Below are 24,411 nucleotides of genomic sequence, written 5' to 3' on the forward strand. Positions count from 1 at the left end.
CTTTCATTCTTTCTGGAGTTATTTCTCCACTGATCTCCAGTAGCATATTGGGCACTTACTGACTCAGGGACTTCCTCTTTCAGTATCCTATCATTTTGCCTTTCATACTGTTCATGGGGTTCTCAAGGCAAGAATACTGAAGTGGTTTGCCATTCCCTTCTCCAGTGGACCACATTCTGTCAGACCTCTCCACCATGACCTGCCCATCTTGGGTGGCCCCACAGGGCATGGCTTAGTTTCACTGAGTTAGACAAGGCTGTGGTCCGTGTGATCAGATTGGCTAGTTTTCTGTGATTATGGTTTATTAGATGCTAATAAAATACTAGCATCTAATAAAATACTAATAAAATCTTTTCTCTCTCTACCCCATCTGTGTGTGTGTGTGTATGCCTGAGTATGAGTTTTGAACTCTTCACTTTAGGTGCTTATACTGAATATGCCTTCTGAGAATTATGTATTCTGTACAGTATTGCTATTTCAGTCATTGGTCAGCTCTGCAAAATAGGAGTTTTGATGAAAATCAACCATTTTATCAGTTAGTGATCATTCTTATTTTTTAAAAAAAAACAGACTTGCCATCTACACATAAGAATGAATTTCAAAGTTATAGTAATAGACTGAAATTTTTTTCACATTTCACTAAGTGAAACTTGCTTCACTAGGATTACAAATAAAGAATCACATAGATGGAGACCACCAACGTATTACATTTGTTTTTCATTTGGAATATGTTTTTATTTACTCTCACACTAAGTGGAAGCTGAAATGACTATTTATGTGAACAGGAAAAATACTAAGCTAATAGTACCAATTTTTAAAATACCCAGGATAATAACTGTACTAAGAATTCCTTCAACTTCTTGTGATATACTAATCTAATCATCTTTCATAAGGCAAACATTTAGTGAAATATTGAATAAACTGTAAATTAAGTATAAATTAAAAAATAAATTAAGTGGCTAATCTATTAAAATTCAATAAAAATTTAAATGCTAACTACAAAAATGTCCTTATTATAATAAATATGTTTCTGAGAGAAAGAATAAATAGAAGCATTATTATCAGTCCTCTAGAATCCTCTCATTTTGAAGCATGGAAAAAACACTTTATGGTGGAAATATAGGATGTTTTATTTCATGCAGTTACATACTAAATAAGTAAATAATAATAAGTAAAATATTACAGAAAGTATAGGTTTCAAATGGAATATATAAAACATATCTCCAAAGAGAAATGCTAACAAAAATAATGAGTCAGTGGTAGTATTTGTCCATAAAAATAACAAACTTTTTTCCAAACTGACTAATATCATAGATGGTACACATTGCTTTGCTGATAAGCAAGATGGAATAAAATTGAAGGAAAAGTTAAGAATCTCTTCTGTTATGAGAGTTCTGCAGAGCTTTATAATTTTTTTGCACTGTTCAGGAGATTACTAAAAAAGTGATGCAGACTTACAAGATGATAGAGATGTTTTTTAATGTCTGCTGCTTTTTCTTTGAAGGCTTACAGGTAAAAACAACTCACTTAATAAAACCTATACTTTGGATTCAATTATTTGATGAAGGGCCAAAAAAGATGAATCAATACAAAATTCTCTACATAAATGTATGAATTTACCTGTGAAATACAGAATACTGAAGTATACATATGCATACTTATCTATAAAAATAAAGGAATATTTATCTGCAACAGTATTAAACATGTTTGTATAAAAGGATACACATATGTGTGTAAACAATGGCACCCCACTCCAGTACTCTTGCCTGGAAAATCCCATGGATGGAGGAGCCTGGTAGGCTGCAGGCCATGGGATCGTGAAGAGTCGGGCACGACTGAGCGACTTCACTTTCACTTTTCACTTTCATGCATTGGAGAAGGAAATGGCAACCCACTCCAGTGTTCTTGCCTGGAGAATCCCAGGGAAGGGGGAGCCTGGTGGGCTGCCGTCTATGGGGTCGCACAGAGTCGGACACGACTGAAGTGACTTAGCAGCAGCAGCAAGCATATATATATGTTCAAATGGATGCAACAAACAGATGAAATAGATTAAATAAAGTCTATTTCTCACTTTATTAACTTTCAACTATTTAAATTATAATACCTTCTGAAATACTTCTAGGGTGGATAATCTATACAATCCCATGTCAACAGTAAAAAAAATCAATAAATATTGAATGATTATTGCTAATAAGAAAAATTTCATTGTATAATAGAATATTATTTGTATAAATCTCTATTTTTAAGTGAAATAAAATAAAACACTATTTTAAATAAGAATTGCTTTCCTATAACTAAATCAGAAACATTTTTCCTTGATTATTATGAGATGATCAACTTAATTTCCAATATTTTAAACTTTCTGGCTTATATCAAAAGCCTATAACTAATATACTAGAGTCATTTCTGGTTTTTTAACCACCACAAAAGTTAATTAGACAATAAAATATATTTTTAAATATATGAATGTAATACATAGAGATGGAAATACACAATTTCACTAAAATTACATAAGAAAATCATTTGTACTGAAAATAACATACAAAACTATATTAGGGGATAGATATAAGAAGATAAATACTAAAGCACAAATGATCTAAATAGTTTTTCCTATCATCCATAAATCTAGAGTTTTGAAAAAATATTTAAAACTCTGAATCATTGATAGATTTCTCTGTGTGTGTACCTCAAGGGCATTTTTAGGATACAATATGTATATGATTTCTAGAGTCTGATGGGGTCAGGTAGAAGGACAAGTAAAAACAATCTAAAATTATTATTTCTCTAAATACTTTGACTCAAACTTTGTCATGGGAAGATGATGGGTTGAAAACAGAAATGTTCAGAGGTAACCTTTGAGAACATGATAGGCTACCTTGAGCTAAAAGAGACCCAGTTCTGAGTCTGTTGTAAGAAGGGGACTACAAAAATGATGTATTTACGAGTATGACATTACCATGCTCCCCAGGTAGAAAGTAACAGTGTGACATGGTTAAAAAAAAAAAAAAAAGCCCTTTGTTACATTCCTGACAAACGCTATAGTACATCTTAGTTATCAATAAGGATTTCAGAATTATTCACAACTAACACCTAGAGCAGGTTTCCTGACTTGGCTATATTCCTACGGTGGGCTGAACAATTCTTTGCTGTTGGGAGTGTCCTGTGCAGCATAGGATATTAAGCAGCATCCCCGTCTACACATCAGATGCCAGAAACATTCTCCAACCGTGATAACTAAAAATGTCTCAGGCAACTGCCTGATGTTCCCTGGGAGGGTGAGGGGCTGGATGGGAAATTGCTCCTGATTTTCATTGCTCTAGAAAAGGTAATAAAAAAGAATTAACATGTTACCTAGAGATTTTCATTCTCTGGCTCTCCTCTCTTACAGTTAGATTTAACATTTTCTTTTCAAGCATTTGCTTTGCCACATTTTAATAAATACTTTCTTACTGAATCAACAAAAAGAAAATGCCTTTTATGCCCCAATGAAAGGTTCCTTTACCATTAAATTTTACTGCAATGACTTAACTTTTAGTTTTTCTTTCTTAATATTCCATGAAAAAATGGACAAGTGTTTTATTCCTGTTCATGAGAGTGAGAAAATAAAAAGGACTGTGTGTGTGTGTTATGTGTGGGTAAAATTAACATTAAGACAATACTAGAGTCATTTATGGATGTGAGAGTTGGACTGTGAAAAAGGCTGAACGCCAAAGAATTGATGCGTTTGAACTGTGGTGTTGGAGAAGACTCTTGAGGGTCCCTTGGACTGTAAGGAGATCCAACCAGTCCATTCTAAAGGAGATCAACCCTGGGATTTCTTTGGAAGGAATGATGCTAAAGCTGAAGCTCCAGTACTTTGGATACCTCATGCGAAGAGCTGACTCATTGGAAAAGACTCTGAGGCTGGGAGAGATTGGGGGCAGGAGGAGAAGGGGACAATAGAGGATGAGATGGCTGGATGGCATCACGGACTCGATGGACGTGAGTCTGAGTGAACTCTGGGAGATGGTAATGGACAGGGAGGCCTCGCGTGCTGCGATTCATGGGGTCGCAAAGAGTCGGACACGACTGAGCGACTGAACTGAATTGACTGAGAGTCATTTGACTATGACTGGAAAAGTTCACGTTCAGTAGCGTAAGCATCAAGTTCACAGACATCTTTGCCACAAGCATTTTTGCTGCAAACATTTTCACCACATAACTAATTGGCTACGAGGCGATTGTGCCATTAAAAAAAGATAAACAATGAAACAAGTAGATTAAAAAGGACATAATGAAACATGAGAAACGACTGACAGAATTACAAAAACTTTATTGTGTAATACAAGACATCTGAATGCATTTAAAATATGTGTAGGTTCATGTCAATACTATGCAAATAACATTTCATTTTGTGGGCTGCACCTGAGTAGTTTGTCTTCCAAGTCTTTTGCTCACAGTATATAATACTATTTTTTTTTTTTTTTTTTGCTTACTGATTCATCTCTTCATTTGGCATCATACTTCTTTTTCACCAATATTTATGCTTTCATTTAGAGAGGTATCAACTTCCAAATACTAGGATGTATATTTGTATCTGAGTTTTGTACTGCATAGTGAAAACCTCTACACTGTTATTTTTTTGTTACATGTCATTGATGAATGTTCCATGGGAAATGTGGGTGCAACGCTGCATGCAGTGTGTTTTTAAATATGAAACCAATGATGTTCCCACCTGGCAGAGCAGACTAGAACCTGCCCCATGACTTGAGAGTGCAACAAAATGCGCCCTTGTGATTGTCCTAGTAAGTATGCCGAACAGACATTCTTGGGGCAGGATATGCTCTCTGCTCTGCTTCACTGCCTACCCCTGCATCTGTCTCCATGAAAACAAAACAAGATATTCCTTATCAACAGCAAAGCCTGCGCTAATCAAACTCCCTAGTATCGCTATTCCCTAATGATCTCATGTGACTTCTGCCAATAAAAACACGGGCTGAAATGAGCCATTTTGTCTTTCTGCCATGGAGAGCAGGAGGGCCCTCTGACTCCCCGCTTGCCAAAGTATATGTGATTGTCTTTTCATTACCCTCCCACCCCCTATTTTAGGTCCTTCTCACCTGCTGTGCTGGACAAATGCTGTGCAAACACTTGGGACAAATCATCAGTTCAGTTCAGTCGCTCAGTCGTGTCCGTCTCTTTTCGACCCCATGAATTGCAGCACACCAGGCCTCCCTGTCCATCACCAACTCCCATAGTTTACCCAAATCCATGTCCTTGAGTCAGTGATGCTATCCAGACATCTCATCCTCTGTCACCCCTTTCTCTTCTTGCCCCAAATCCTTCCCAGCAATAGGGTCTTTTCCAGTGAGTCAACTCTTCGCATCAGGTGGCCAAAGTATTGGAGTTTCAGCTTCAACATCAGTCCTTCCAATGAATACCCAAGGACTGATCTCCTTGAGGATGGACTGGTTGGATCTCCTTGCAGTCCAAGGGACTCTTAAGAGTCATCTCCAACACCACAGTTCAAAAGCATCAGTTCTTCCACACTCAGCTTTCTTCACCATCCAACTCTCACATCCATACATGACTACTGGAAAAACCAGAGCCTTGACTAGACGGACCTTCGTTGGCAAAGTAACGTCTCTGCTTTTAAATATGCTATCTAGGTTGGTCATAACTTTCAAATCATCATCATCTATCAACTCAATAAAACCATCAACAATGTCACTAACTAGAAGAAATGTTTATACATTTGAAACTCAACTGTCAAATCAAAAAATGTCAACCAGTTATTTATCTTTCAAAACAAAGATGTCAAAGCAAAAGTACCTAGAACCAGAAATATTAGCCTCAACATTAGAGCTCATGTGTAATAATTACCTCAGTATTGCCTCCTTAGAAAATCTAACTTCTACTTGCAATAATAAAAAACAGAGGAAAACATTTAAAAGCATTGAGAATAAAAATTACAACCAACCATCCTCAACGAAAGTCTTCAAATGTGTCAATCATTTGAATAGACTTCAAAGTCTATTTCTCTTTGAAGGACATGCCAAGAGTTAATCAAATATGAATTTTTACATCATGTCTTCAATATTACTCACTATATATATATATATATATATATATATAATCATACTGGACTTTTAACAAACCTTGTGAACCTTATGGCAGAATATGTTGCCAGTAGCTTTTATGAAAACTAACACAGAAGAACACTTTACCCACAGTTTCAGTACTCTTCTTTCTCATGAAATATTGAAACAAATGGAAGAAAGACATGCTTTTTTCTCTACTTTCTAAAATATTCTCTATTGAAAACATGGTTATGCCCTTCACAGCATTTTCTTCCCTTTCAGTCGAACGATTATCTTTTGAATGAAATTCCTCAACAGACTATTCAGTTATTGAGCACTTTTATTAAAAGTAAGTTTTATTATCTCTTCCTGGGCAAGAGTGCTATGAAAATCAACTATGAGTTAAGAGCATACTGTTGTTTTCTTCTATACAAAGTTAAGTAAACAAATCCAGAATCATTGAGAAATGTGATGTTAGTTCATCAACCTTTGATGTGAAGTGTGAGCTATTAGGATTCAGGATGTCCATATTCCTGATAAGTAATAGTCAGGAACTTATTAGTAAGATGCAACTTATAATTTATTAATCTCTATCAATCCTGAGTGAAATTTCAAGTTCTAACTTTCCTGTAATACTGCTTACACAAGCGCCTATTCTGGATACCTAGAAGACATCCAACAAGCGATTACTTGATCAAAGATAATGAGAGATCTCACACTTACTTGTGATGAACAATGCTAAAGATATCTGTGAACTTGGAAATATAACATATAGTTCATTAAGAATGTAGGGCAGGTAAGCACCAGAGTAACATGTCAGCTCTGTTTCAACTGTATGGTAAGATAAATATAGACTCCACAGTGCAATCACATTGTTTTCAAGAGCACCCTGGAGTCAGCTAAAAGTGGTTACCTCCATAACCAAAATAACCTAGCTATGCAGGCAGAAACCTTGCTGTTTTTAATCATCATGAGTGCTTGCTAAAGGACTATGAATATGCCTCCTGGATGGACAGTTCTACAAACACATGTACAGAAAGATATGATGACTTCCACTGCACCTTTCAGAATTTGGTTAGTAGGCAATATTTGAATGCAGCACCATAAATCACTCTTCTTAGTTTGTTTGGGTCTTTACCAGCAGATGTAGTTGGTAATCAAAATATATTTCAGTCTCCATTAAGTGTAGTTAGTTTCAGGGGAAAAAAAATAAATTTTTAAGACGTCAGTGTGATAGTTCAGAGGCAATATGATAAAATGAAATTTAAACTCATTCATTCTCTAAAACATTAAACCTTAATAGAACAATCAAAATTTATCAAAGCTGCCTACTATCTTTTTCACTTTACTTTCTCTTTTGATTAAAATATAAGCTTTACTGGGATCTTAGAAAATAGTTGGGTCCTAAAGTTGGTATTAACTAACTGTGATTCTTTCTGCACACCTCTCTTGCAATCTGTTTTGCAATAAAATGAAAGTATCACTGCCTTTTTGCACCTTTCAGATAGAGATAATCACTCTAACACTGTACCTGGTTGAGGTGTGTGATGTGATAACATGTTTGGTCTCACCAGACTAACTTGGGGGACACTTAACACTTATTGTGACATCAGTCAGGTCTTCCCTAAACTTCCATGGTTTCATCTGTAGAAGAGGGATAATGACAAGGCCTATAACTTATAGTTATCATTACTGAACGAGATGAAAAGACCATACGGAAGATTATGGTTTTCTAACTTTGTATGCCCAGAATCTACACAAGTACTTGGCATATAACAGATTCTCAAAAATATTTTGTCAAATGAATGACATGATATTTTTTTAACTGCATTTTAATGATTTGTTTTCCAGAATATATCACATGAGAATGACCACACCCTACCTTTTCTATTTACCACTTTGTGTTGTTTTTTTGTTATAATTTAGCAATCTAAAAATATGGTATTCTTTCAAGTTAATATTTACTACTATTTATTAATACCAACTTATGTGTTTTATGTTATCCAGTCATATTTTATGATTGTTTTCTTATTAAAGTTGAAGTAACCTTTATCTATTTGATCAAACTGAAAGGATTAAACTGGGTTCCTATGGACCATGGCTGCCCACATGAATGGATACCAAATGTGCCTGTTTCATAGAGCAATAAATGAAAGCAAGCAGAATATAGTGAAAAGCACTAAGAGTGCCTGTGTTTGAAACTCAAAGATACTTAAATATGTTAGGATCTATTCTCTTCCTGTATATATAAATCTATAAGATAATCCTAAAAATCAATTAAGTGATAGATCTAATTATGCTGAACTACATTCTATTTCTAAAAGTACCATATTTCAGACATTTTTGCTATCGTAATTATAAAACATTATGATCATACTTTTATATTGCGATAGTCTATACTCATCCACGATTCTTTGGTATATACGTATTATTACATATATAGCATATTACCCCAGGGCCCAGCATATTGTAAGTGCAAGTGCAAGTGAAGTTGCTCAGTCGTGTCCAGCTCTTTGCAACCCCATGGACTGTAACATACCAGGCTCCTCCATCCATGGAGTTTTCCAGGCAAGAATACCGGAGTGGGTTGCCATTTCCTTCTCCAGAAGATCTTCCCAACCCAGGGATTGAACCCGGGTCTCCTGAATTGTAGGCAGATGCTTTACCATCTGAGCCACAGGGAAGTCCCAGCATATTGTAAGCATCTAGTAAATATTCTCTAAATAAATGAAAGTAATGTGAATCCATGCAAATCATGATTTCCTATTTTAGTTGACAAATCAAACTTATGCTCAACCTGTTACTTTGAATATTTTACCTACTTTTTTTTTTCTATTAAAGTTAAATACAAAGTGAAGACCAGACTTGAGAATTCCCTGAGCTAACAAAACCATTTAAGCCACCTAAGCAAAACTATACCTATTTTATTTCATGAACATAAGCAAAATTTAACTTAGGTTATTTCTTGTAAATTACTGACAATCCTAAATCATCTTCCTAAAAACCGTGAGATAATCACTTTTAACAAATCTCCTGCCATCAGGAAGCACCCATTATAATGACTAATCATTATAAAAGTTAAACAACTTCCTCACTTTCCCTTTTAATTCATTTTGTGACATCATGCCCCTGAGCTCTGAGCTTCAGATTAGTCTTAGAATTTGAACACACTCAGCTTGCAAACTGTTCTTACGTGTACAATAAACTCTTGCTAATTACTCCTTGTTGACTTGGTGATTTAACTTTGCTATTTACAGATTTCTGACAGTTCTTGGTGTCAGAAGTTATGATTCAGAAAAGACCCCCAATTACCTCAAGGCCAGTGAGTAATCAGGCTCTAATGCTTTCTTGTTGACCCTGGAGTTTGAGGTTAAGTCCTCTGCTCTCTTTGCATTCTGAGCTCTGACTTTATTGGGCAGATCTGTAGTTTGTTTACTAAGGTGTCAACTATAAATTGGGACTTGCCAAGAGCATTGCCAATGACTGAACAAGAGCAATTGCCAACTGCCTCTGTGGAGGCTGAATCCTGTGCTGCTGCCCCTGTTGACCTTCAACAGCCCCTGAGGAAGTTCAAGGTGGAGTGAGGCACTCTGTGCTCCAGGGAATATGCTGGGACAGGTCTTTTGATAGTTAGATGTTCTTAGCAACAAATTTTATGGTCTCAATTCTTGCATCTCCTCATCTCTAGAAAAGCACTAAATCCCTTTATGGTGATGTCAATCCTCATGATCAGCAGAAAACCTTTTGTAAAATAACTGCTTAATGGTACTGACCTCTGCCTACATATTGACCTTCCTCCCACTGCCTCTTTGGAGCAATATCTCAGAGCTGAGGTGCTGTCTCCCAGGCTGCAGTCCTCATGTTGCTCCCAATAAAACTTAACTCACAACTCTCAAGTTGTGCATCATTTTTTAGTTGACAGAAGCTTCTTGGTAATTCACCCCACTCTCTTCAAAAGGCAGGAAATGTGAATCTCTGTGTTTTGGAACAGCTGTTAAGAAAGAGGACCCTTCATAGTTAAGATGTCTTAGGGAATTTAAAAGTAAAGACAGGTTTTAAGTAGTCTAAAAAGTTTTCCACTTCTGTAAAAAAAAAATAATACTCCTAGTGTGTCATATGTATACTCACTATGGACCAGCAGCTTTTGCCTATTTGGAAAATGAATAATTTTGGATACTTTGGAATTGTAGGAGCCACTTTTGGGAATGATTAACTTAGAGTTGATAACCTATCTTAAGGGAAAACCTAGGAAAGCTGACGTCACACTTCTCAGAGACAATAGAATGCATTGTTTGGTTGGCATTCAAAAGCTTCTAAAAGACAAACTGTCTCCAAAAAATAGCTTCTCTAAAAGGACTTTTAAAGCATTCAAATAAAATCATCTTTTAAAAAAAAGAGTTGCCACTTCCTCCTCCAGGTGATCTTCCTGACCCAGGGATCAAACTTGCCTCTCCTGCATGGCAGGCGGATTCTTTATTGCTGAGTCACCTGGAAAACCCAAATTGTGTATGTATGTGTGTGTATGTACACACACATGTACACACACACACATACATATGGCATTTTAAAAGATATATATTTAATACATATATATTTAATATTACATATTTAATAGACTTAAAGAAGAAAGTATTTCTAGGAATTAAGTATTCCTAGAATTTGCAGAAATATAGAAATTAACCAGATGATTTTCAAGTTCACATAATCTGCTATAGTCTTTGATAAACTGAGGTTAGTGTAAGATTATTGGTTTAATGAAAGCAGGCATGTCGTCAGAGATGTCAATATTAAATGTAATGCAAACATACAGTCTCTCCTACCAGGCTTTACTAGTCATATAAGCTTATTCTATGCCAATGTTATAAAGCTTGTCAACAAAATATTATAACTTAAAAGGTGGTTAGCTGCTTGATGTCTAATCTAAGCATAATTGTTTAAAAAAAACACGTAACTTAAATAGATATGAATAAGTTTATACTATGTTATATTAACTAATGATTAAAGAATATTCATTACATATTTAAATTATTTCCAAATAAGATAATAACTGAACCCTGAACATATTACTTACTACATAAGTTATTCACTTTTTTCACTTTTAACAGAGAGACCAGATATTTGAGTCTACATTTAAAAATGTCTTTTCCCTATTAAAAATTAAATATGAAAAATATGTCTCTAAAAATTATAGTTTATAATTGTGTATTTATGAATTTGCTAACCTACTATAGAATGCTAATATATTACAATTCATAAATGCCTGCTTCCTCATTATCATTGGCATGTAAAGGTTCAGTTCAGTTCAGTTCAGTTCAGTCGCTCAGTTGGGTCTGAAGGTTTGTGGAAAATAAATTTTATATTGTGTGGTCAAAGCTGGTTAAAATTGAGTAGATTTATTTATAAGGCTTTAAAAAATGAGTTCAATAATATATCAAAACAAAACTAGAATTTAATTTTAACTATTTTTTTCTTTATTTTATTGTGCTCTTAAGATTATAAAGTTTATTTATTTATTTATTTTTTAAGATTTAATGTAATCTACTTTGGTAACAAAGATCTTGGTCTTATTAAATTGTTTCTGTGGTTAGTGTTTTCTTCATCAGGCCTTAGATTACTTAGAAAACCTAAGTCAGTTCAATATTAGAAGGCTAAAGTGTTTTTTGTTCTATGTGCATGTATGTGTATGTGTGTTTACAATCATATAATGTTCTGTACTTGCCTCTGAAATGATTTCATTGCTACTTTGGTTCAATAAACTAAGTTTTTGCTACACAATGACTGATGCTATTTAATCTGTATTTGACATCTTGTTCAGCTGCTCAGTCGTGTCCGACTCTATGTGACCCCATGGACTGCAGTACGCCAGGCTTCCCTGTCTTTCACCATCTCCCTGAGCTTGCTTAAACTCGTGTCCATTGAGTCAGCGATGCCGTCCAATCACCTCATCCGCTGTCATCCCTTATTCTCCCACCTTCAATTTTTCCCAGCATCAGGGTCTTTTCCAATGAGTTAGTTCTTCACAACAGGTGGCCACAGTATTAGCACTTCAGTTTCAGCATCAGTTCTTCCAGTAAATATTCAGGATGTATTTCCTTTAGGATTAACTGGTTTGATCTCCTTGCAGTCCAAGGGACTCTCAAGAGTCTTCTCCAACACCACAGTTCAAAAACATCAGTTCTTCAGCACTCAACCTTCTTTAATGTTCAACTCTCACATCTATACATGACTACTGGAAAAACCATAGCCTTGACTAAACGGACCTTTGTTGGCAGGGTAATGTCTCTGCTTTTTAATATTGTCTAGGTTTGCCATAGATTTTCTTCCAAGGAGCAAGCATCTTTTAATTTCATGGTTTCAGTCACCATCTACAGTGATTTTGGAGCCCAAGAAAATAAAGTCTATCACTGTCTCTATTGTTTCCCCATCTATTTGTCATAAAATGATCAGACTGAATGCCATGATCCTCATTTTTTGAATGTTGATTTTAAAGTCAGCTTTTTCTCTCTCCTCTTTCTCCTTCATTAAGAGGTTCTTTAGTTCCTATATACCACCCTACCATAAGGGTGGTATCATCTGCATTTCTGAGGTTATTGATATTTCTCTCTGCAGTCTTGATTCTAGCTTGCACTTCATCCAGCCTAGCATTTTGCATGATGTATTCTGCATATAAGTTAAATAAGCAGGGTGACAATATACAGCCTTGACATACTCCTTTTCCTATTTGGAACCAGTCTGTTGTTCCTCGTCTGGTCCTAACTGTTGTTTCTTGACCTGCATACAGGGTCCTCAGGAGGCAGATAAGGTGGCCTAGTATTCCCATCTCGTGAAGAATTTTCCACAGTTTGTTGTGGTACACACAGTCAAAGACTTTAGCACAGTTAATAAGCAAAAGTAGATATTTTTCTGGAACTCCCTTGCTTTTTCTATGATCCAATGGATGTTGGCAGTTTGATCTCTGGCTCCTCTGCCTTTTCTGAATTCAGTTTGCACATCTGGAAGTGATTGGTTCACATACTGTTGAACCCTAGCTTGGAGAATTGTGAGCATTACTTTGCTAGTGTGTGAGATGAGTACAGCTGTGCAGTAGTTTGACATTGCCTTTCTTTGGGCTTAGAATGAACACTAACATTTTCTATCCCTGTAGCACTGCAGAGTTTTCTAAATTTGCTAACCATTTTTAATAAACTTCCTCAAGTCCAATTTTGAATGCAGTCTTTTGGATTTCAAAATAACTGAGAATTTCTAGAGGGTACCTGGAAGATCTCAAAAGACTTATGTTCTTTCCTTATTAAAAAGAAATGTTAATTTATTTAGCCTTATTGGATATTTTAAATTGCATGAGAAAGATTGTCAAATAAAAAGTAACACTTAAACTTTTTAGATTATAGCTACATGAATATATATTAATATGTGTTCTAGAAAGCATGTGAAATTATTTTTAAAAAATCTGATATGTACTAGTATGATCAGTCATAATTTTAGCTATTTTACAATTTTGTATATCAACAAAAAATTGCTTTTTAATTGTTTTCTTTTGGTGAAATATTATCAGACCTTTAACCATGATTGATTTTAAGTCTTTTGTCCCTCACACACAGTGATTGTTTTACCTTTGATTTTCTCCAAAAGTACTTGCAATCTACAAGCCTGGAAAATCCCATGGACGGAGGAGCCTGGTAGGCTGCAGTCCATGAGGTCGCTAAGAGTCGGACTCGACTGTGAGACTTCACTTTCATTTTCACGCACTGGAGAAGGAAATGGCAACCCACTCCAGTGTTCTTGTCTGGAGAATCCCAGGGACGGGGGAGCCTTGCGGGCTTCCGTCTATGGGGTCGCACAGAGTCAGACACGACTGAAGCGACTTAGCAGCAGCTGCAGCACAAGCGTAACTATATACAGAAATATCAATAACCTCAGATATGCAGACAACACCATTTTCATGGCAGAAAAGCGAAGAATTAAAGAGCCTCTTGATGAAAGTGAAAGTAATTATTGTTGCCCCCAAGAGCACTGAGATGAAGATTTCTTATAGAAAAGTTTGATTATATGTAAGAAATTAAGATATGATCAAACATCTAGACAGTCCTGTATGAACACATAGACACAAAATAAAATCATGAAAAGCATTCTGTTGTTAAAACATTCCTGCCTCTAGCATGAAGTTAAATTTGGAAAAATAAATTTTGTTTTCTAAATAAATAAATGTTTAAAATTATATCAAATTTAGGTAATTATGAAAAATAATTTTGAAAACTTTAGTAAGGAAGATTTTGTGTATGCCATAAGAAAAATCACATGTGTATCATAACATATACCTACTTTAGAGTCTTCATTAAAAAATCATTTAAAACACAGCTATATGTGTTCAATCTAACCAAGAATAATAAGTTACTTATATTTTAAAATGCTATAAATAAGAACATTTAACATGCATGTATTTCAGGGCATGAAAAATCAAATTTTCAAAATGATTCGATATAAATAAAATGTGTTAATAATTTTTAAAACATCTAGCAAAACTGTCCATGGTTTTTCTTCTAAGTACTTCTTTATATGTGAATGATTAATTCTAACATTATAAAATTAATTCCTTAGCTCATGTTTTATATATCTCAGACAGATATTCACATAGTAAATCTTTATCATCTCCATTATGCCCAGTGTATAAGGCAGATTTAAGGTAAATACAACCTTTAACAGTACATAATGTATGTATAATATACAAGTATGCATATGCAATCCAAGTATAATTTGTATTGAGTTTTGTAATCATGCAATCCACCAGCATCTGAAACCAGGAAAACAAAACAAAATCCTGACTTTTGGATCTGGAGCACCTACAATGCAGTCCAAAGGTTTAATGTTTGTTAGAAAAGTTAAAGGAACTTGAGAAAGTCACTCAACTTCTTTAAATTCCAATTTCCTTACCTGGAAAGTGAATTTAATTAAGCTTGTTAATCTCTTTATCTTTAGTTAATTATTATCAAAGTATTTCAGACAAATATGCAGGCATAATATCATAGCACAACACTTCTTTCATCAGTAAACACTGATGTTGCACTGTATTTGCCAGATATATTTTTATACCTCATGCTGCTTTCTTTGAGGAACAGTCAATCTCAGTTTTGTTACACCTTGGAATACAGTGCAGTGATTTTAATGTTTCTTACATATTTTTCTAAAAAAAAAGTCCATTAATTCCTATTTTTAATTCATGTTTAATGTAATCAAGAAAATATAAAACATTTTAATAGTTAAATGATCAAGCTACATAACAAACATTGCTGGAAAGTCTGAATATATTTCACCATGAAAGCAAAATGATTAGCTGATGAACATGTTCACTGATGTATATTCAGTCCAATTCCATTAAAAAATAATTAAATAAAGGAAAAAAAAAAGGTTTCCAAGGAAGCAGCCTGAAATGCTTTACTGGTATTAAAGAGCAATCATAAAATAGTAGCTTTTCAGGTGGATGGGTTTTTTGTCTATATTGACAGTTTCTGCTACATTGCTTTTGAGGGAAAAAGCACCTTTCTTTATTGACTTAATCTGCTTGGTAATACATTTATTGTTTTCTTTTGAACCCAAGTCAAAATATCTTTAATTGGTTTTTTTTTCTTCTTCAAAATGATATTGACCATTCAAGCTGATAAAAATCTTTACCAGAGGAGTGCTTTATTGTAGGTAATGGAATTGCTTACATTATCTACACCTAAGGGTTTCAAATATAAAGTAAGACAATAAATAGCAACAGATAAGAACAGAAGAATAAACTCTAGAAAACTGTTAGAGGAACAAAATCATTTTCATATCCTGAATCATAAAAATATGTATTTTATGTTTTTAAAAGAGCAAAGTCAACAAGGACACATACAATGTTTCCGAGTGAATAAATATATTTAGTTTTATTTTAATACCATGATTTAAACCCAACTTTTAATCATGTACATTATATGTTACAAATGAGTGAAATGACTTAAGAAATTTTGTAGCATAGTTCTAAATGTTATCACCATTAACTATGATTATTTTACTTCCTGTTTAAAAAAAATATAGAATTCAATAAAACCTGCTTTCTTCTCCTTAGCCCTATGGCTCTTCTGTTGCCCTGCACTATGAGACTGAGACATTTCTGGGTTTGGTCACTTATCCTTTCAATAAACTACAACATGCAAGAGTGCCTTGTTGCTACCTGGACATTTGATAATTAAAGTGAGGTATTATAGAAAGGTGATAAACAAGGATACACAGAAATCAGGCAGTGATGCCAAGACCAGGAGACAGGGTTTTTTATTTTTTTAATAAGATATTCAACAAACTTCTCCTCAATATGAGGTCAATAGCCAATAAACTTTCTTCACTTGTTTAGAGAGATAAAGTTTCTTTACTATCTACAGAAAAGACTCTTCATGACTTACTTCATTTGAAGACATATATTTTCATCTTTTGATCTCAATGCAAGGGAAAAATAGAGGCAATTTTGTTCTTCAGTAAGAACTGTTATGCACTGATGGGCCAAATTAGAATCACTGCTTCCAAATTTATCTAATATACATAGAATATATAGTGAAATTAAACAAAGACTATAACCAGAGACACAAATGACATGGATGAGAAGGTTAAACAAAAAATATGTACTGCCAAGTGGAATATTATGTTTAGAACAGCTGTATATAGAAATAATTTAAAATTAAAAGTCTATTTTTGTTTTAAAAATACAGCAAGGTAGGAATGTTAGTTTAAACTATATCCACTAATATTTTATGCAATTCTGTACAAATGCAAAAAGTGTGAAATATTTCGAATGGAAACATTTCTGTATTATATACTCTGAGAAATAGCTAATGCAAGAAATAATGGAAAATTGATTTGATATTTAGCATGTCAGATTTGTGATACATTTATTATCAAGTAATGATGTAAGCTAGGTTGAAATATTATGTACTGGTTTAAATAAACCTTCAGTGCATGTAGGATTCCACAGGGCCTTGAAAAGAAGAAAACAAAAATAAATAAATGAATGACATCAAATTAATAAAATGAAATAAACACATAGTTTAACATGAAGGTTTAAAATGTTCAAACACAAATTAAGAAAAACAACACCACATAGACCAACATAAATCTATTCTACCTATGATTTTCTAAGTGAAAACTGTTATTAAAACTCATTAAGTATATTTATATTAGTAATGTTTCCAAGCTCCCAACTTCCAATTAAATACTTTATAACCGAACACAGGGTGAAAGAGTGAAGACCAGTTAGCAAAATTTTATTCCCTTGGTTTTATAAATGGAGTGAAAAAGTAACAGTTTTACTCAACTCTTCATATAGTCTTCATTTCCAGAAAATTAAATAATTAATAGGCAAGTCTATATGGCTCTCCTGATATTTTTATAGATCCTGAACACAAAGCTCCAAAAGAATTTTCAACCTACCACAATTATTATTAATTTACTCTTTGTTGAAATTTTAAGTGACAGGAAATTAAAACATTTCAAAATATTTCACCTTTAAAAAAAGGAACTCCATTGTTCAGACATTGTGTATAACAAGAAATAAAGGGTCTGAGAAGTCTAGAATATGGCAGCTGCTCCTAAGGAATGCAAAATTCAGTTGGAGGTATAGAAATGATATAGAAAAGATTAGCCATACCACAAGATAGTAAGTTCCATATCAATACACAGGAGATATATACATAAATATACAGAGCATATAGCAGTATCGAGTACTGACAGCTACAGGACAGGGTTTCAGGACTAGCAACTGCGGAAATTATTCTACGGAAAGAGAGATCACTCTAGATCAAGGGTAGGGGATTGAAGTTGGGTTTAAAAAGAGACACATTATAGGGGAGGGCATTCTAAACAAAAGAGTTAAAAACAACAAACCAAAACCACTAAACAAGGGAGACAAGAATTAGCCACTTGTGTTGGAGCAGCTTAAGTGGAATAAAAGGTTTGTTTGGGAACAGTTAGAGCGAAAATTGCTTAAGTAGGAAAGAGTGTAATTTCAGCTAGAATGCTGATTTGAGTAATGTGGATTTTATCTTTTAAGCCTTATTCAGCCATTAAGAGTTTTAAAGTAGAAATACAACATACTGCAAGGTACATGTTTGTGATTATTTCTTTTAGATTTATCTGTGATGTATATATAGATTAGAATAAGTAGAGACTTAAAGTAGGAAGTCAAGACCAAAACCAGTGGAAATCCATCCTAAAGCAGCAATCAGTACTGGAAGGTGACTGTTCTTTATAATCCAATTTGTCCTGTCAAGATGTTCCAGTTTTGTGAACAGTTGATCACTCAGGTTACAGCTCAGAGGCAACATCCTCAGGTCTCCCCTGATGAGTCTTCTCTCACAGTGAAGGCACATGTCCTCCTACTTCACTGGACTCATCACTAAATCTCACCTGTCTGCTTCTTTACATCAGGGTCGTTTATCTCTTCATTTCTAGTTGATTTCCTGTCCTCATCCACAAGATGACAAGTTTATGAAGAAAGAAAACTTGTGTAGTCCTTGTTCACTGCTACTGAGAGAGTCAATTCCTAGGCAGACTGTTAAGAAGTCCAGGGTCCCCAAGGAGGAAAAAGGGGTCTGGGGCCCTCAAAGTGGAGACAGGGGTCTGGAATTCTCAAGGAAGAGGAAAGGACAAACTTTTGTTTTTTGTGTACATTCCTTGAAAGCTAAAGTTAAGTCACTCAGTTGTGTCCGACTCTTTGCAACCCCATGGATTGTAGCCCACCAGGCTCCTCCATCCATGGGATTCTCCAGGCAAGAATACTGGAGTGGGTTGCCATTTCCTTCTCCAGGGGATTGTCCTGACCCAGGGATCGAACCCAGGTCTCCCACATTAGAGGCAGACGCATTAACCTCTTAACCACCAGGGAAGGTTAATCCCTGTACTAGGCTTCCCTGGTGGCTCAGAGGTTAAAGCGTCTGCCTGCAACGCGGGAGATCTGGGTTCGATCCCTGGGTCAGGAAGGTCCCCTGGAGAAGGAAATGGCAACCCACTCCAGTATTCTTGCCTGGAGAATCCCATGGAGGAGCTTGATGGGCTACAGTCCACGGGGTCGCAAAGAGTTGGACACGACTGAGCGACTTCACTTCACTTCACTTCAGGGATTATACAACAACAATGCATCCTGCTTGAGGACAGTTTCTCCTTCCTGAAAACCTTCTGACTAACCCTGGTATCTCAGAATGTATATTATGGGAGTGGGTCTGGTAGGCTCTTCCTATCGTTAAATTCTAATCCCGTTATCCTAAAATGTAAATTGTGGGAGTGGGTCTGGTAAAATTTGCACAAACTTGAGACATTCTTTTGATTCATTGTAATAACTAATTAAAAGATATATAACTCAATTGCTAACACTAGCAAGGGGGCATTCTTTCTGCCCCCTTCTGATGTCTATGTCAGAAGCTTTCTCTATCTCTTTTATGCTTAATAAAACTTCATTACACAAAAGCTCTGAGCAATCAAGCCCGGATTTTCTTCTTCTCCTCCGTAGGCCAAGGAGCCCAGCATCTTTTGTGGTTAAGCAACAACCTTTCACTACAATCTCAGTGCTGGGACACCTTTTTTACTTTTATTTTTTAAATGATTATATAAATGAAAAAGGGTATACACTCTTGGAGGTGGAAGTAAACTCAGGGCTTTGCTTCTATGTTCTACAGATAAGCATTTATGTATTTGGCAACGAAACATGTTATTAAAAAAAAAAAAAAATTCTCCAGAATCATTAAGGCTAACATTTAAATTCAGTGTTTGGTATCTGTTCCCCAAATGGTAGTTGAATGAATATAAAAAGAAAAAGTATATTTTATAAATTTTAAAAATCTAGAATCTATATCCCAGTGTATTTCATGACTCCTAACATTCATGTTTTTAATAAAGCTCTAACACAGATTCACCTTTTAATATTCTAAAATGAAGGAGAACATATAATAGATTAAATATGTTCAGTGAGATAGATGTCATAAAGTATACGATCCTAGCTTTTGCTTCCATAAGTAGTTTATAATATTCTAATATTTGTCATGTGATGAGGACAAAAAGCCTCAATAACTCTCTGTCCTCTTTAGCTAGTAGAGCATGAGGTGAGAGCAGGAAATTACCAGGAATATTAAAGCTCAACTAATGAAAATAAATGGTTCCCCTTAACTTGACTGTAGAGACAACAGTAATTTGAAAACTACGGTACGTTTTTATGATTAACCACTCTAGGGATACTGCAACAGCTTTACAGCCTCATTGTTTCACTTATTAATGTAAGTCTAGAGATTATTCCCTATCAGAACATTGATGTTTCCTCTGTTTTGGCAAACACTGGGTAGGGAGGCTTCCCGGCCCTCCATTTTGTGAATGAGCCATCACTAAACGCCTTCCTGTTGATGGATATTTTGTGTTGTTTTCATCTTTACCTAGAAGATCTTAGAGAAAAGCTATTTGGTATATAGAAAAACATATGTACTATGTCAAGTTCTAGAGACAGTATTGATAAATGGAGAATAAAATCAGGTACATCTTTGTTAAGATTTTTCAAAATCTCTGTCGATAGGGAATTATAATATACAATAATCCTATTCTTTAAAGGGAAAATACTTGAGAAAAGTAAAATGGATAGTTAAAAGGTCATATGATTGAATAATGTCTAGTCATTTAAACTATAAAAGTTATTAATATCACAGTACAATAATATCCATGCTAAAATATGTAAACACAGGTATATTTATGTACATATATTTATAGATATACTCTGGATTCAGTGTCTGTATGTTTATTTTATCATGATAAAAAATCAGCATATTGGGGAAAAAACCTTTAAAAGAGTTGAAAATAATACACACACTCACAGTAAGTGATGTTTGTCTTAAGGCTCAACAATGACTCATTACTGATGTGTCCTTAAAGAAGAAAATTTAATTCTTCCTGAATAAATTAGAGTTTGTAACAACTTTCCCACAAATTAAAAATAACTAAATAGCACTTTTGGAGCAATATAAAGTGTTTCTTAAAATCTTAAAATTTGAAAAACATTGTATTTCTAATTCTAGTCTTTTCTTAGACTAAAAAAATGACTAATATCCGATGCAAGAAAATACTGAACCTATTTATATTTCTTTTTGAAAATTATACTGTATTAGACTAAAGCTTAAACAAGTATTCCTGTAATTTAATGGATTAAATCCAAATCTGTAAATCCACTTATAAGTACCAAGCTCATAAAATAATGACAAACCTGAAGTAATTCTGATATGTGAAGAACTATGACTCTTTAAGTACTCTGAATTGCAAATTACATTCTTTTTCATATAAATTTTCTCTATTGTAATTCAACTATATATGTTTAAAATTCTAATCATCATCTTAAAAATGTGGCATCATGCAAGAGTGTAATTTTCTGATAGTCTCACTTGGTATAGAGCATGAGGTTAACGTTACATGTGGCTCTCTTTTAGGAAATTTTCTGTAATGCATTATTCTGAAAATTCCAATTCCTTTGCCTATTTGGTATGAAGCCAAACATTTAAGGAAGTTATTTTTTCTTTAGTTCTCTACAGCTTTTTATAAATTATTAAAACATTTTATATCCTTATTCTGAAACAATAATACATGACTTAGCGACTAAACAACAACAAATCCAATATTTAATGTTTTTTCCTCAAAATTATTACTGCTTCTTTTATTGGCAGAAGATATAAGCTAGTGAAGGTGAACAGAACTTGTCATCCTGAAATATGTCTCTTTAGTATAAAAACTGCACTGAATTAAGAAAATGCAATTCTTAAGAAACTACAGACACAGAAGAAGCTTTGAAAACAGTAAAGTTAGCCTTTTCATAAGAAACATTTACATCATATATACAGTCTTACTCTCCATTTGTAAGACTGTCTCACTCTCTATACCAGACAGAAGATGTTGACTAAATCTCTAGAAATCTTTATAACAACCATAACCTTGTTTACTGTGTTGTTCCTGGTTACCTTCCTTAACTTGCCTTCCCACTGCTACACCTTTCTTTCATCTCTAGCTGGCAGGGGTATTTATAATGTTGACTTGGCTATTTTAGGGAGTTAACTCAGTTTCTTTGTATATCTTACATGTAAACAGAAAATATAGATGTTATTAAATTTTGCTTTTCTCCTGTTAATGTCTTTTATGATGGGGTCACTCATCAAGAACCTAGACAGAGGGAAAATTATTTTTCTACCCCTACAAAGAATAGCGAGAAGAGATAAGAAAGCCTTCTTCAGTGATCAGTGCAAAGAAATAGAGGAAAACAACAGAATGGGAAGACTAGAGATCTCTTCAAGAAAATTAGAGATACCAAGGGAACATTTCATGCAAAGATGGGCTCGATAAAGGACAGAAATGGTATGGACCCAACAGAAGCAGAAGATATTAAGAAGAGGTGGCCAGAATACACAGAAGAATGGTACAAAAAAGATCTTTATGACGCAGATGATCACAATGATGTGATCACTCACCTAGAGCCAGAAATCTGGAATGTGAAGTCAAGTGGGCCTTAGAAAGTCTCACTACGAACAAAGCTAGTGGAGGTGATGGAATTCCAGTTGAGCTGTTTCAAATCCCTAAAGATGATGCTGTGAAAGTGCTGCACTCAATATGCCAGCAAATTGGGAAAACTCAGCAGTGGCCACAGGACTGGAAAAGGTCAGTTTTCATTCCCATTCCAAAGAAAGGCAATGCCAAAGAATGATCAAACTACTGCACAATTGCATTCATCTCACATGCTAGTAAAGTAATGCTCAAAATTCTCCAAGCCAGGCTTCAGCAATACGTGAACCGTGAACCCCTTGATGTTCAAGCTGGTTTTAGAAAAGGCAGAGGAACCAGAGATCAAATTGCCAACATCCGCTGGATCATGGAAAAAGCAAGAGAGTTCCAGAAAAAACATCTATTTCTGCTTTCTTGACTATGCCAAAGCCTTTGACTGTGTGGATCACAATTAACTGTGGAAAATTCTGAAAGAGATGGGAATACCAGACCACCTAACCTGCCTCTTGAGAAATCTGTATGCAGGTCAGGAAGCAACAGTTAGAACTGGACATTGAACAACAGACTGGTTCCAAATAGGAAAAGGAGTGCGTCAAGGCTGTAGATTGTCACCCTGCTTATTTAATTTGTATGCAGAGTACATCATGAGAAATGCTGGACTGGGAGAAACACAAGCTGGAATCAAGATTGCCGGGAGAAATATCAATAACCTCAGATATGCAGATGACACCACCCTTATGGCAAAAAGTGAAGAGGAACTAAAAAGCCTCTTGATGAAAGTGAAAGAGGAGAGCGAAAAAGTTGGCTTAAAGCTCAACATTCAGAAAATGAAGATCATGGCATCCGGTTCCATCACTTCATGGGAAATAGATGGGGAAACAGCAGAAACAGTGTCAGACTTTATTTTTGGGGGCTCCAGAATCACTGCAGATGGTGACTGCAGCCATGAAATTAAAAGACGCTTACTCCTTGGAAGAAAAGTTATGACCAACCTAGATAGTATATTCAAAAGCAGAGACATTACTTTGCCGACTAAGGTCTGCCTAGTCAAGGCTATGGTTTTTCCAGTAGTCATGTATGGATGTGAGAGTTGGACTGTGAAGAAGGCTGAGTGCCAAAGAATTGATGGTTTTGAACTGTGGTGTTGGAGAAGACTCTTGAGAGTCCCTTGGCCTGCAAGGAGATCCCACCAGTCCATTCTGAAGATCAGCCCTGGGATTTCTTTGGAAGGAATGATGCTTAAGCTGAAGCTCCAGTACTTTGGCCACCTCATGCGAAGAGTTGACTCATTGGAAAAGACTCTGATGCTGGGAGGGACTGGGGGCAGGAGGAGAAGGGGACAACTGAGGATGAGATGGCTGGATGGCATCACTGACTCAATGGACGTGAATCTGAGTGAACTCCGGGAGTTGGTGATGGACAGGGAGGCCTGGCATGCTGCGATTCATGGGGTTGCAATGAGTTGGACACGACTGAGCGACTGAACTGAACAGTTTTGAGATCCACAGTGGGACCTGCTGAAGCACCATAGTTTCTCTGGAGTCTGCACAAGGGAATCTGGAAAACTGGCAGAAGCTAGCCAAGGGTAGTATTTCTTACCAAAGGCAGGTCTCCTGGGTCTGTTTCCCTATAGACAGATAGAGATGCCTTTTGGGATGCCTCTAGCATCTATGGTCAAGCCATAAAAAGCCTTATTGATTTGAGATGCTATTGTGATTAATATAAGATCCTACTTGTCAATAACCAGATGATGAATCCTGTGAACTGGAAAAACTATATTTGAAGAAAAAATTAGAGAGCTCTCATTCTAACAATTTTCTTTTTG

At 35.2% G+C, this 24,411-nt stretch overlaps 1 protein-coding gene across 2 annotated transcripts in view; it reads right to left on the minus strand.

The window, feature by feature from the left end:
* Positions 1-24,411, minus strand: part of CCSER1 (coiled-coil serine rich protein 1) — a 1,276,721-nt gene that overhangs the window by 618,023 nt on the left and 634,287 nt on the right. Inside the window, exon 9 of one of the 2 annotated variants that reach the window (XM_068975616.1) lies at positions 16,957-17,049. The exons of the other annotated variant lie outside the window; for it this stretch is intronic. Within the exon in view, the coding sequence (XP_068831717.1) occupies positions 16,987-17,049 (63 nt within the window). The 3' untranslated portion in view covers positions 16,957-16,986. Of the gene's footprint in view, positions 1-16,956; positions 17,050-24,411 lie in introns of those variants that run through there. 2 annotated transcript variants of the gene reach the window in all.

The sequence above is a fragment of the Capricornis sumatraensis genome, chromosome 7, assembly GCF_032405125.1.
Source record: "Capricornis sumatraensis isolate serow.1 chromosome 7, serow.2, whole genome shotgun sequence".
In the NCBI taxonomy this organism is placed as follows: Eukaryota; Metazoa; Chordata; class Mammalia; order Artiodactyla; family Bovidae; genus Capricornis; species Capricornis sumatraensis.